General features: G+C 36.9%; 1 protein-coding gene across 2 annotated transcripts; it reads right to left on the bottom strand.

The window, feature by feature from the left end:
- Window positions 1-83: 83 nt before the first annotated feature.
- On the bottom strand, window positions 84-6,608 carry gnat2 (guanine nucleotide binding protein (G protein), alpha transducing activity polypeptide 2). 2 transcript variants are annotated; one of them, XM_067413755.1, is made up of 10 exons: window positions 6,474-6,593; window positions 6,254-6,390; window positions 4,506-4,548; window positions 4,096-4,237; window positions 3,438-3,595; window positions 3,153-3,281; window positions 2,798-2,927; window positions 2,311-2,464; window positions 1,017-1,228; window positions 84-734 (listed from the first exon to the last, which is right to left on the bottom strand). In XM_067413755.1, exons 2-9 carry the CDS (start codon window positions 6,369-6,371, stop codon window positions 1,038-1,040), a joined length of 1,065 nt encoding a protein of 354 aa, XP_067269856.1. In that variant the 5' UTR covers window positions 6,372-6,390; window positions 6,474-6,593; the 3' UTR covers window positions 84-734; window positions 1,017-1,037. The 2 variants fall into 2 exon arrangements, with proteins under 2 accessions (XP_067269856.1, XP_067269855.1); XM_067413754.1 differs by having other exon boundaries at window positions 6,254-6,608.
- Between the last annotated feature and the right edge of the window lie 8,161 nt (window positions 6,609-14,769).

Raw genomic sequence — 14,769 nt, 5'->3', positions numbered from 1 at the left:
ATATATATATATATATATATATATATATATATATATAATATAAAGAATCTTCTGGAAACAGATTTTTTGTTCCTACTCTTATTTACAAAAGATACTGCCCTACTATATTTGGGGCTGAAAAAGAAACGTCTTTCACATATTGTGTTAGCTGGTTAAATTCATACAGTCAGGTCTTGATGATATGCACGTTTTTCCTTTCTCAAAGGAGACCAGACACTGCACAGCACTGTACGGGTTTTCTAATTGTTATCATGGGATCTGATGTCCCACTACAGTGTCTTTATTACAGCAAAATTTAATTGCATTAAATTTACTTTTCTTTCTCTGGAAATGAATGGAAAAAAAAATCTAACAGTCAAACCTCTATAGGTTTAACATTAAAATAGAGTGAGAGGAAACTTCTCTACAAGCATCATTAACTCATAGCATCAAAAGTCCCCTTTCTTTGGTAATCCTTCTCATATACTGACTGTACTAGCAGTTTGAACTGTCAGGAAATGTTTTTAGAGTCCCTTTGGAGAACAGAGGCCGTTAATCTAATCTGGATCTAGTCTCTGAGGTTTGGTTGGGATGTTGAGGTTGTTCTTTGCCCGGGATCTGCTGACCACACTTGACTGCTTGCTGTAGAGTTCACCTTCATGCCACCTGTGGATGTTCTTTTGTTACCGTGGCAACTTCATCAGAGTAAATCCATTCATACAGGTGGGGATGGGGCAGAAAGATCTGGAAAATAACTTTTTGAAAAAAGATAATCAGTAAAATCATAAACAATAGTTAATCACTTAACGGTATTTATTAGAAACAAACGCTGATTTAATTTAATATTCTAGAGACCAAAAACTTCAAGCTGGGTTTGGGAAAAAGCCGGATAAAATTTATATTTGTGGATAAAATCAAGTAGCTGGAGCAGCTCTGAATAGAATAGAAACGGGGAAATCCATCAACTGCAATTTGCTTTTAACGTTCTGCTCATGTCCAGTGTAGACAGGCCGTAAGAATCTGCTCAGGGAACATACCTTTGAAAAAGTCGATAGTGTTTAGAACAGACCGCAGTCCTTAAGGTTTTCTTTGATGATAATGTCTGTCACAGCGTTAAACACGATCTCGACGTTCTTTGTGTCCGTGGCACAGGTCATGTGTGCGTAGATCTCCTTCACGCCCTTCTTCATGTTAAGATCCTGAAATTGAGCCTTGATATAGTTGCTGGCATCTTCATATGTGTTTGGACCTGGAAAATTGAGATGTTCATCAATTATCATAGTCGTTCATGGTAGTAGCTGTATTGGACCCACTTTATAATAGGTGGACTTAACTACTATGTACTAACATTGTAATTAACCATTTGATACAATGCACTTATTGTGTACATACATGTTTTTACATTGTACTTACGTTTAAAAAATACCTGCATGTAATTACGTCTGTAATTAATTGCTGTAGTTACATTTGTAATTACACAGTTGGCACTTCCCTTACACCTAACCCTACCGATAAACTGACCCACACCACCACACCTGACCCTAACTCTACCCGTATCCCATGTCAATATCAGCAAAAGTGCTTTGCAACACAATTTGAACACAGTAAGTACATTGTACTTATTTTTTGATGTAAATACATAGTACTTAAGGCCACCTAATATAAAATGGGGCCGCTGTATTTGTGTTTCCAGTACCAATTGCAATAGATTAAAATGATGCAGACATATGGATTTTTAACATATGGAGTTAGTTCACTGAAAAATGGAAATTCATTTACTCGCTTTCATGTTGATCCAAACCTGTATGACCTTCTATCTTCTACTAAAGAATACCCTGACAATTATTTTTAATATAATGAAAGCAAATGACTTTTGAGTTTCAAAAGGATGCAAAAGGACCATAAAAGGTCCATACCAGTCATAAGAAGCCATTCCAGCAACAGGCCGACAGCCATTATTCACTAATAGTTATACACTAATAGTAGCTCATTGAAAAGATGTGACACAACAGAATGATTCATTCAATCAGACATTGTTTTTTATGAACTTTCCAAGAAGAGCTTTCCTTGGGCAAATCAAGATTAGAACTTAAATTTCAGTCTGTTCTTCTAAAGCTATCATATGGCTTCAGAAGATCTCATTTATGGTGTTTATTTATTTATTTATTTATAGCTTGACCGTCCCAGTCTTTGTTTGCTAAGAATGGCCAGAAAGATTTTATGTTCTACAGCAGAAAGTCATACAGGTTTGAAATGAAAGGAGGAGGGTGAGTTAACAGTTAAAATACTGTTTTAAGGTGTTGTGTTTATTTCTATAGAGACTTCACTCACCATCATAGTCAGGGAAGCAAATGCTCAGGTGGACTTTCTTGATCTTCTCCTGGAAGAGATCTTTCTTGTTGAGGAAAAGCACAATTGAAGTTGTGGCGAAGAACCTGTGGTTGCAGATACTGTTGAAGAGATGGAGACTCTCGTGCATACGGTTCTGGAAAAACATGACAAGTTGAGAAGCAATGCAAGAGCCTCAAACAACAGTATCAAACCATTCAATTGGGCTCTGTATTTATAACCAATGTTACAAGGACTTTTCTTCACTCTTAAAAATATTAGGTTCCAAAACCAAAGACCAAAATCCTTAAAAGAACCAGTCTTTCTTGGCGCTAAGAACATTTTAATAATCTAAATAACCGGTTTTCACTACATAGAACCTTTTGTGCAATGGAAAGGTTCCAGGGACATTTAAATGTTCTTCATGGAACCACAGATGCCAATAAAGAATCTTTGTTTTTAAGAGTGTTGGCTAAAGATCACCACTTACCACTTCATCGTCTTCTACCAACACCATGTCGTAAGCGCTCAGGGCTCCACAGAAGATGATGCAGGTCACACCTTCGAAACAATGAATCCACTTCTTCCTCTCGGACCTCTGGCCACCCACATCGAACATCCTGCGGCCCAGGAGGAAAACGCATAAAAAGGATTCATTCAAATCTTTGGCTAATTTTTCTTTGCTGAAATCTACTTAAAATGGTCCTTTTACATAGACAGTGTGACATCCACATAGACATCCTACATTTTTTGTCTTGAGTATCAGTACAACACCATTTTTGCCTCTAAATTTGAACATATAGAGTATACAGTTGCTTCATTTACTTCATGGTGGTAAGACACACCTGAAGTAGAGCTCTTTGCAGGAGAACTGTTCTTCAATGATACCGGTAGTCTTGACTCGAGATCTCAGCACATCCTGCTCAGTAGGGAGGTAGTCGGGGTTGCAGATTCTGTCCATTTCGCTCAAGTAGCTGTGGAAGATAAGTCAACCATTCATTTAAAGACGCCAGAATTATACATTTACTAAAGTACTGAAAATCTCCAAAGCATAACAACTGTGTTCTGCAACCAAAGTGAAATGCGGATACTCAGGCACAAATTAACTGTATAGGTATTGTCGTACTCACTATCCAGCGGAGTCGTTCAGCTGGTACTCAGCAGCTCTTTCAAAAGAGGCCTGCACACCTGAATCCTTCCATAGCCTCTTGATGACATCTGCCAACTCTGGAGGCATGGTGCCCTCCTCAATGGAGTCAGACAGGTTCTGGAGCTTCTGACCGTCCTCCTGCATGGGACAGTAAAACAGGAACTGTTAGGCACCATGTGGTCAGTCGTCAATTGTTTTGCTTATTTAATATGTCATGATGAAACGAAAGTAGTGACATATCTTTTATTCCCTATTGTGATGTACATCCGAGTGTAATGGATTACTGGCAGAAAAACTTTGTGCTTTGTCATTATTAATTTGGTTTTTAGATGCGGGTGTTGCAGTCAAAGTGGAGCTTGCAGAAACGTGGTTTAAGTGGACTAAATTATTGGAGAACTCTTGCATATGTCACAGGGGGAAGTATGTCATTATCACTGGAAGGTCCAGTTATGTCAAATAAATAGAAGGTCTCTTACATGCATGCTAAACATGCATTTAAAAAATGGATACGGTGCATTTTCATTGCATGCCAACTTTAACAGTGGGTTTCAACCAACATGTGCATTTTGTTAGCATGTGAATGACCACAAACGAATCAATCATCAGTCTTTTTGTGTTTTTGGAGTTCTTTGGCAGACCTGTGATCCTGGTGACCCAAAGTTGATGTCCAGCATCTCCATGCCTCTGATGATGGCCAGAGCAGACTGCAGAATGTTGCCAAAAATAATAGATCGAAACTCCATTTGTTCTTCTTTTGTATAACCACCTTGATGGAGAATTCTTAATGGGGGAAAACAGAAATGTTTTTGATTAATGATTTGTAGGTGAATTCATCTACATACGGTCAGTGCAACAGGCTCCACATTCACTAGGTGTTGAACAATATATGGAAATTGCTGGCATTTCCCAAACACACACCAATTGTTAAGAAATAATTCAACTAGAATGCATGGATGAGATTTGAAATTCACTTCAGGAGGTATATCATATATCTTGAATGTGCTTTCACAAACTGTAAAGATAAAAATGGGCTCTATAGGCTACTCACTTCATCTGTTTTACAATGGTGCTCTTCCCTGACTCACCAGCACCTACAAAACAGACAGAGAAACATGTATGAGCATAAATAAGAAAAAATAAGGAGCCCTCGAGTGCTCTTAAACCAAACTTCAGACATATTTTCGACCATATTATGTCTCTCTGTGACTTTTAGCTTCAAAGGTCATTGGCCAAACCATGTTGATCTGAATATCACCCCAGTCTGTCTATATTGTGGTTACAACTCAAGTTTAGGTCTTACACATAGTGCCTTTGTTTCTGAATTTAACTGTTTATTTTCTGCTCTGCATGATTTTTAATTTAATAACAAGGTCAGTGTTAAGCAGTAGATAATCTGTCAGGGAAAACTTATAGATTGCCATTGATGGCCAGGTCAGAGGAAGGCTCTTTAACCTGCTTATAAAGTGACCCAATTGGATTTGTGTTAGGGAAAGCTTCTCAGAAGATCACTGACACTTTGATTCGTCTTGGAGCTTCAGTCAGTCGAGGGCGAGGGGGTGGGGCTAAACCGTCTCCCGTGGTAACTGTCACTCTTATGTGCCCTTTACTTCCTGAGTTGACTGTAGCCGTGGTGATGTGTTAAGAGATCTTGCGTCATCCCTGTTACATCTCGGTCTGTACGACTGCTTAGTTTAGCAACCAGATTAGATTATAAAACAGCTTTCTACTTAACTGTCAGATATGAACACACATCACTGACATTACTAGCTGACTCTTCAACTTCTATTGTGCAAGTGATTTGTTATTTTTTGAAAGATTTCGAAACTAATTAGCAAAATTCACTATACACAGGTTACAAACTTCCTGTTCAGACAGGAAGTGGCCTGTCGAGCTGGAAGAAATCAGGTCAGTGCTTAATCAATGCATCTGTCTCACAGTGAGTTGCTGAAATGGCTCACTGATTTAAAGTGTCTTGATATAATAAAACTGGTAGGAGCACTGAACTGGCCTCTGTTTTCTGTTCCCATTGGAAGATAAACTGAACTTCAGCTTAAGAGGATCGGGGCTTAAACCATCACTGTAATCGGATTCAGGTCTTATTGTCAATATGCCACAATTCACAGGCTCCCTCGGGTTGTGATCTTTTAAGGCAACTTCACTTGCAGTGAAAATATTGCTACAGTAAAGCTGGAATCGATCCTGCAAACAGATTTCAAATTTCAAAAATCCTTAAAACTGAAAACAATAAATTAACTAGACCTAAAGATCATTCATGCAAAAAATGATCACCTAATTTGCATGTAAAATCATATGAAATAAATGAAAAGTTTTGTAAATGTCATCAGATAGGTGTTATATGGCACACAATGACATCATTTGTAAAACATTTGTATGTAATTAAGTCATAACAACTGATTACACTTGCAATATATAATTTATAAAATAATTATATAACTTGTTTGTGTCTCAAATCGGAATTTCTTAGCACTCTGCACTAGTGCATCTCTTAATCCCAGAAAGAAAAGAAAAATCTGATGAACAACCTTTGCTTTTTCTTATTTTAAAGTTGTTTTAATCCTACTTGGTAATCTCCCCTGCATTTTACTATCGTGCAACCTATTAGTGATCACCTGTTGCAGGCACAAACATACATAAAGCATCTGAAGTTTCTGCAAATCAATAAACGTTATTTAAACAATAAACTGCTAACCATTATTTTGGTTAATAATGGTTCTGGAGACAACATTTCTTAACCCGACACCAGTAGACTGGAGGATTCAAACACTGATTTCTTACCCAGCAGCAGAAGTTTGACTGTCTTGGCCTCTTTATCAGCATCTTCCTGGAGCTGTTTTTCCAGCTCTTTGGACTTCTTGGCCATTTCCTTATCCTCTGCACTCGCTCCGCTACCCATCTCGTCGTCAGACGCTTCCCTGTCAAGTTCCTCAAGGTAAGAAATTTTGACGGCTTTCCCTGTGCTTTGCTGACAGAGAAATGGATGCAGGTAGCCCTGTACCTTGGATCACGTGGTAGGGAGAGGTTCTTAAAAAGGTTGATTCCCCTTCTTGGTGTGACTGACCTGCCTCAGGATGGACGAGTGGATAGAGACAGACACAGAGACTGAAGCGGACTGCCCTGCTTCCTCCTTTGGTTGCTCTATCCCCTCTAATTCCTACTTGTCCACCTCAAAAGTCTTAGCTTAGGATTGGGGAGGGCTTTACTGATCTTCCTGTGTGAACCAGCCAATCCTATTAGCTTGGCTAACAAGGACATAAATTAAGGTTGTAAAAATTAGGACCACTGCTTCTAGTGAACTAGCATTTGACATTGATCAGATGATAGTGTGACCTAAAAGTGTGTGTGATCAACTGATATATATATACACACAATAGAAAGTTTTAGGGAAATCCATCGCCATGACCTTTTACATTAATATGCATATTTTATATACAAAACCCACTTTTTTTTCTGAATTTACAGCTCGTTGGCACCGACAACAAATTTTCTAATAAATATTTAAATATGTGAAATCAGATGTTGATTTAGTTTTTAGATGCAGAGGTCAGAGGATGAAGGGTTTTGTCCTTGTCCTTGACAGCATCTTTTGTCTGAGGGGTTGACACATGCACAGCATTCTCCATTTAATACACACACGCACACACAGAGCCAGTTTCACGTGTTATGTAACCCTGAGCTTGGGGGACTGGAGGTAAAGGAGGAGGGCTTACAGGTCAGTGTGTCTTGCTTCAGAGAGATGGGAGTGGTGAAGTCAGCTCTGAAGATGCCGTGCGATCGCTGTTCTCTTCTCTAACCTCATCTTTAACACCACTGAACAGAGCGTTATCTCCTTCTCCCACTGCGCTTAAGGGAATGAACCTGCATTAACTGTCTGCTATAATAGATTTGTTCTCATTGGGCTGTGAAAACTGGTTTATTTTTATCCTAGCTTAAAGCTTGTATTAATTGATTCAACCTAGTAATACACTCAGCAATTTTGCCATCCTTTCTGATATTAGGCATCTGTTTTCTATCTGTGTATGTCACTGATCTATGAACCAATTTCATTTGGTGCTTTTACTGGTCATTCTTAATGGCATTTTCCAAGGATTAATAAGGAAATGGTTCTTGCTAACTTGTGTTCATTAAAGCAAAGATCTTAAGTGGGAAAAGCGGGGTAAGATGCCACCTCTGTAATCTGTAACATAAGTCTATAGGTTTAGCATGTGCAGAATGATGATGCAGCCAATGTTATTATAGGAAATTAATAGAAACATTTTTTTTAATGTAGTTGTCATAGAAAGTGTAGAAAGTATTTAATGAATAGAGATGATATTTGACATCTAACTTAAGCTCCACAAGGTAGTCAAATCTATACCTCCACCATGTTAAAATGCCCAACTTTTCAGCAGAAATTAGCCTGGTACGAAGAGATAAATAATACCCCTTTAATAAGCAAACAAAAATAATAGAATTGGTACACTGTAAGAAAAAAAAAAGAATTCAAGCCCTAATTGAAAGTCTTCTTGTGACTGATCACATCTAAATGTTTTCGTTGGCCAAATTGAATTTCAGTTAATTAAATTGCATCAAATCACAGAAAATCAATATGGCCAACTGAAAAATTTAGCTTTTTTAAAAAAAAATTTTTTTTACTGTGTAACAACACTAGCCTAGAGCTCTATTTCTCAACCTTAATAGATACATTGAAGTTTAGACTGACTAAATGTTATAATATTTAGATAAAATGGAAAAATTTGAAGACACTATGTTTCAAATTTCAATGGAAAAAAAATAAAAAGTGGCCATTCAGATTTTGTGAGATATGCAGATCAACTGAAGAAACAAAAACAAAACAAAAGTTGCTCCACGGTGAATCATTAACTCTCCTTACAGTTAGTTTTAAACAAATCCATTTACACTGATCTAAAACCAGAAACGTATGCAGACCCTCCCACTCTGCGCGCATGCAGTCACCTGCACTCCTTCCCCAGATGGATCATTGGACACACCAATGTGTTCTCTGTGAATTCGAGATTTCAACCCACGTCACTTTCGGTAAGCAGATTTTTTCTTACTGCTTGTGGCAGGCTGTGAGCACCCAAATCCTTAAATGCTTCCAAGAGGAATATAGCAAGCTAATCATGGTATCCCTCTCTTCATCAGAGCCAATCTCATTAGTGTTCCTGTGGTCCAGCCCTGCCTCTACCACTCCAACACAGCTTCCATGCTGCTGACAAGATTACTGGCCGAGGCCTTCGTAGGTCGGGGTGGGTAACAGCGGAGGGGGATTATTTAGATGGTTATTTCCTGCTCTTCTGGTTAGAACTGATGAATGAGGAAGGGATTCTTTTGAATAAAGAACGAGCACAAGCTACACACGGCTGAGACAAGCCCCCACATCTGGAAAACACAGACGACAGGAAGTCGTGTGGGCTACTGAAATATTATATTTTTTAGTCGTTTGGGCAGTAGTTTTTTATTATTTCTCTCTGCAAATAGGCCTACAATATTTGCTCACTGAATGCATACTAATATTATTATAATACCAATTTTATGTAGGCCTACAGTATATAAAAAAGAAGTTTAAATTGCATTACATAAGCATTTCGAATTTAATTTCCTGCAGGTTGTATTAAATGCTCAATCCAGCATGATAGCTATTTTAATCATGCTTATGCTTAAACGGTTGTCAGTCCCCATGTTTCATGCTAATGCAATTAAAATAGGACAGATCAGCAGCATCTCTCAACCCTGTGGTTTCAAATGCGCCAAAAAAAACAAAAACCGCTAAATGCATGCTTTTGCAGAGACACGAACTGCATTCAGACCTGACACATATTTGACACAATATGAGAGGTTTCCCCATGCAGTGGAAGGACTGTTTGAATCAGTAATGATTAATTCTTGCACTCATATAAGGTTTAGCTTGTACACAGTCTGGGTAGATTACTTACAAACTAGCAGTTAGGCTAATGATTCCAAATTACATGACAAAGATTGTATTCAGTTACATAATCCATTACATTACACATATGGTAGGCTAATATAATCGAATTAGCCTACATTAGATCTAACTAATTTATCACATTGATTTAAATAGGAGAATCTTGTTCTATATTGATATAAAAAAATAAAAATACAAAAAAAGAAAATAAATGCCATCCATTGGTATCAACAACATGAAGTGCATTAATATTGCATTACATCAGGGTTTCCCAGACTGGGGTTTGTAAGTTTAATGAAATGCTATTAATTAAATTATAAAAAATTACAATTAAAAGAATATATATATATATATATATATATATATATATATATATATATATATATATATATATATATATATATATATATATATATATATATTAATTAAGTTATTTACTAGCATGTCATGTAACTATTAACCAACATTAGAGAACTGTGAACGTATTATTATGGACTGGGCACAGATGCTGTGAAGACTTATTGGAATTGTTTGGTCTATTCTCTGAAATTAATCACATTTTGAGGGCCTAAACATGCCGAAAACTCATGAAACTCATAGATATAGAGCTATTTAGAATTTTCTCTGCTAATTTTGTGCCGTTTTGGCCATTTCCAGACGTTGCATTTTAACAAACTCCTCCTAGAGACTTAATCAGATAAACATTATGTATGGTCAGTCAAACTAAAATGCCTTGGCCACGTTGTGAAGATCTTGAGTTTTCACTAATGGGTGTGTCCTTGCGGCCTGACAAATTTCAAGCTGTAACTCAGGCACAATGGCTGCGTCCGAAACCTGGAAAATGCTGCCTTCGGAGGACACATTTGAAGGCAGGAAGGCATCAAGCAACGTCAGAATCTAAAGTTAGCTTCACTTCTTGTCTCCTGAGATACCTTCATCTGATCGATTTTTGAAGGCAGCATACATGTATCCTTCACTGCCTTTGATATCCCACAATCATGTGCTTTCCATCCTGTGAGAGTAAAACACATTTAAATATACCATGAAGTACCAAACATGCTATAAATGCAACATTTGGCTTAGTGCTATGCGATTTAACGCCATGATAACGCCAAACTTCACATGTCTGAGAAGCGCTCCTACCCTAAAAACATCTATATGACAATATTCATGCAGTTACAGTAATAGCACCACCCACTAGCAACAGAAAGTGATTTGTTTAACACTGTGATGCACATAGGACAACATATGGGTAACATAGGGCAACTAAAATATGCAATTGAGCACTAAATATGCTAGAAACATTTAGCTGAGTGTTAAAGCATGCTATTATCGTCATGAAACAGGAAGTTGTAACTCAAGCATACAATGTCCAATCTGCCTCAAACCTCACATGTTTGAAAAGTGCCCTAAAGCCTGAAGACATCTACACGCCAAAATTGAATTATAGTGCCACCAGCTGGTAGCAGGAAGTGTGGCAAATACAAACGACTAGTCCTCCTATTTATACTTTAATGCATTTTGCCCACATGCTCTGTTTTCAAGTCAAGGCATGGGTGCGAGGGCCCTTTAATTGCTGCTTGCAGCTTTAATTATTATTATTATTAGCCTAATTTATTTATTGACCTAATTTATTCATTTAAAATCTCAACTTTACATTTGGTTCATTTGACAAAAAAGTTGGACAATGCAATCCCTGCTTTGCATGTATATGAATTTTTACATTTTAATATGTTTAAAAGACAAAGGCCCTCCAAAGATACATGGTTAAGTATTCAATAATTCAAATAACAATGAATCTGTTCATCAAGAGCAATTAGATGTGCAGTGTAGAAATGTTGATAAAACACTTATGAAAAGTGAAATGATTTCTGTAAATCCAGTGATCAAATGCTGTGTGGCTCTCAGTTTTAGTGATAGTCACATAGTGGCTGAATCCAAGGGGCGGGATAAACGGTTGTCTTTCAAGCTCCCTCTGCACGCGATAGGATAGCGCTACACCAACCAGAGCAACGAAGAAGGTGAAGCGGAGCTATAGTTAACAGATTAAACTTTCGCCGTATCCGGTCGGCAAAACTCAGAACACATCTTCCCTTTTTAAGAATGACTTCAGTGCCGTTCTTTGTCCTTTTCTCAGAATAAAGCTTAACTCCAAGTCTTTCAGAGTCGCGGTCAGAGCTGATTCGAAAGACAGCCGTTCGCCAGTTTCTGTGTTTACTAGACGCATGCAAACGCAACTCTGCCGTCATTATGTTAAGCCCGCCCATCAACTCTATACACGATGTGATTGGCCCGACCAGTTTGGTTTTTACAGCTAAGAAGGGTATTGAGAGATTAGATTTGCTGCCGCTAGGGTAGGCTACGTCTAGATTTTTAGGCTAGCCTAAAGGATTTTCTTAGAAAGCAAAATTGAAAATATTAATAAAGAAATAATCGAGAAAATCAATGAATTATGAATAATTTACTGTCATTTTGAGAATAACATGTAATCATGTAATCAATAAAAAAAGTAACTGTAGTCTGTAAAATGTAATATAATCTAATTACTTAATTTTTGGAATCTGTTTACATAATCCAGACCAGATTACATGATCAGTTACTACCCAGCACTGTGTGTAGTCATTTTATGGATATTTGCACACACACACACACACACACACACACACACACACACACACACACGTGCAGATAATATTTTTGATATTGATTTATTGTTTTTGATATTATGTTATTTATTGCAATCTTTTTTGGATACATTGAATGAATGCATCACTGTCAGTTTCCACAAGAGGGAGGTATAAACCCATTGGTTTAGTGTACTTACTCTGCCTGTTATACACATTAGCTTATGAGAAAGGAAATCTCAGCAAGCATAAAATGTCCTTTACCATTGTATAATTTCTTTCAAAGACCCTATGTTCTGCAACTTAATGACCTAAAATATGTTTTTTTTGCAGGAGGATAATCATTAATACATTTTTCGCTTTTGTCTCTGTATGGAAGCTATGCTAATGCTTCCAGAGCCCACTGGAGCTGCATTTTTGACTGTGCTGATACGTCCAGTCAGCACAGAGACAGAAACATTCCTTTGTTATGTAAAGACCCCTCGCGTTGCACATTGCTGATGAGGTTCAATGTATGCTGTCACTAGCATTTTACAGGCATTCTTCGTAACTAAAATAAGCAGGTCATGAGGGGACAACATTACCTGAATGTAGGTTTCTGTGGCATTGAAGTAGAATTAAAATTAAATGTGTGTATATCCATATTTCTTAAAATATATTCAGATTATTATAATATATTATAAAATATGTATGTGTGTGCATTTTTTTGTATAATTTACATAAACAGTGATGGCCAAAATGTTTAGAACACCTGACGGATCTGAAAATATTGACTTTTTTGCCTCCAAAACAAAAACATTTCATAATATTCATGAAACATGCAGATGGTCACTTTAACCATCAAATATCACATGAAGTGAGTCGTACTGTTTTTATCCACTTTTATCAACTTTAATATTTGGTATGTCCACCTTTTTCAGCAATTACAGCAGCACATCACTCTGGCATTGTGTCAATATATTTCCTCTGAGAACGTCAACACTAATGTTATCCCATGAACTGAAGCCAAAGGCTTTCCTTTGAATGTTCAATAGATGTGTGCAGTTATTTTCCAACTCACCCCAAATGTGCTCGATGGGGTGGAGGTCTGGACTTTGAAGGAGCCAGTCCATAATTTTCGATGTTCCAGCAGATTCCTTCCTTCCCAGGTAGTTCCGGCAATAGTTAGAAAAATATTTCGGGTCATTGTCCTCTTGGAAAATAATTCCAGGCCCAATAAGACGATTCCCAGATGCCAAGTGTTCTAATCATTTTGCTGTTGTATGTATGAGTACATTCATATATACATATTACTTAAAATTTTATATAATTATAGGTTGAAATTATTACAAACCTGATTCCAAAAAAGTTGGAACACTGTACAAATTGTGAATAAAAACAAAATGCAATGATGTGGAAGTTTCATATTTCAATGTTTTATTCAGAATACAACCAAGATGACATACCAAATGTTTAAACTGAGAAAATGTATCATTTTAAGGGAGCAATAAGTTGATTTTAAATTTCATGGCAAAAAAAAAGTTGGGATAAGGTCATGTTTACCACTGTGTGGCATCCTCTCTTCTTTTTTATAAAGAAGTTTTTATAAATGTCTGGAAGTACTGGAGACTGTATGACTGTGTGATGCAGTGCCGTCTAAGGGCTCGAAGATCACAGGCATCCATTATGGTTTTCCGGCTTTGACCATTACACACAGAGATTGTTTCATATTGTTGAGATGATGATAACTTTAAACTCTTTGCAATTTTTCTCTGAAAAACTCCTTTCTGATATTGCTCCACTATGTTTCGCCACAGCATTGGGGGAATTGGTGATCCTCTGCCCATCTTGACGTCTGAGAGACACTGCCACTCTGAGAGGCTCTTTTTATACCCAATCATGTTGCCAATTGACCTAATAAGTTGCAAATTAGTCCTCCAGCTGTTCCATTTAAATTGTCAGGCCTCTTATTGCTACCTGTCCCAACTTTTTTGGAATGTGTAGCTCTCATGATATCTAAAACGAGCCAATATTTTGCACGACATTTCAAAATGTCTCACTTTTAACATTTGATATGTTATCTATATTATATTGTGAATAAAATATAAGTTTATGAGATTTGTAAATTATCTCCTTCCTTTTTTATTCACAATTTGTAGGCTACTTGTCCCTACTTTTTTTTGGAATCTGGTTCGTATATTTAGATGTGCTCGTTGTTTTTAATAATATTTTGTATTTATTTATTTTGTATTTTTGTAATATATTATTTTTCCTTTTTGATTTTCTTAATTTGTTCTGTATATGTTGTAGCGCTTTGAGTTGAGAAAGGCGCATTACAAATAAAATGTATTATTATTTTTCAGTTAATCTGTTCTATTTACAGTATCAGGGAATACATATATAATTCATAGAAAACAGAAACAAATCTGTGATTGTGTAAAAATATTTTGAATTGTTGTTATTTCCAAATAAAAAATCAGATTCCAATTTGACATCTAATCTTTTAAATTCGGAATTTTACCTAACCCCCTTTTTTTTAGTTCAAACTAATTTCCCTGTCAATCATATTTTTTTCCCTGCATGTCTGTATTTTAGCTGATCATCCCTACATGTTTCTTGGCTCTGGTCTGTTGTGGCTTTTTCCTTGAGTTTTGAGTTTTTGTGCATCTCTGTGGTTTAGGCAGTTTAACAGACACAACTCCAGCTGTTACCCATCAGAGAGTCAGCAACCTCCCCCACCCAGCACACGGCGCATCTCTTCTGGC

The sequence above is a fragment of the Pseudorasbora parva genome, chromosome 13 (genome assembly GCF_024679245.1).
Source record: "Pseudorasbora parva isolate DD20220531a chromosome 13, ASM2467924v1, whole genome shotgun sequence".
NCBI lineage: Eukaryota > Metazoa > Chordata > Actinopteri > Cypriniformes > Gobionidae > Pseudorasbora > Pseudorasbora parva.
This window is presented reverse-complemented; position numbering and strand designations above follow the sequence as displayed.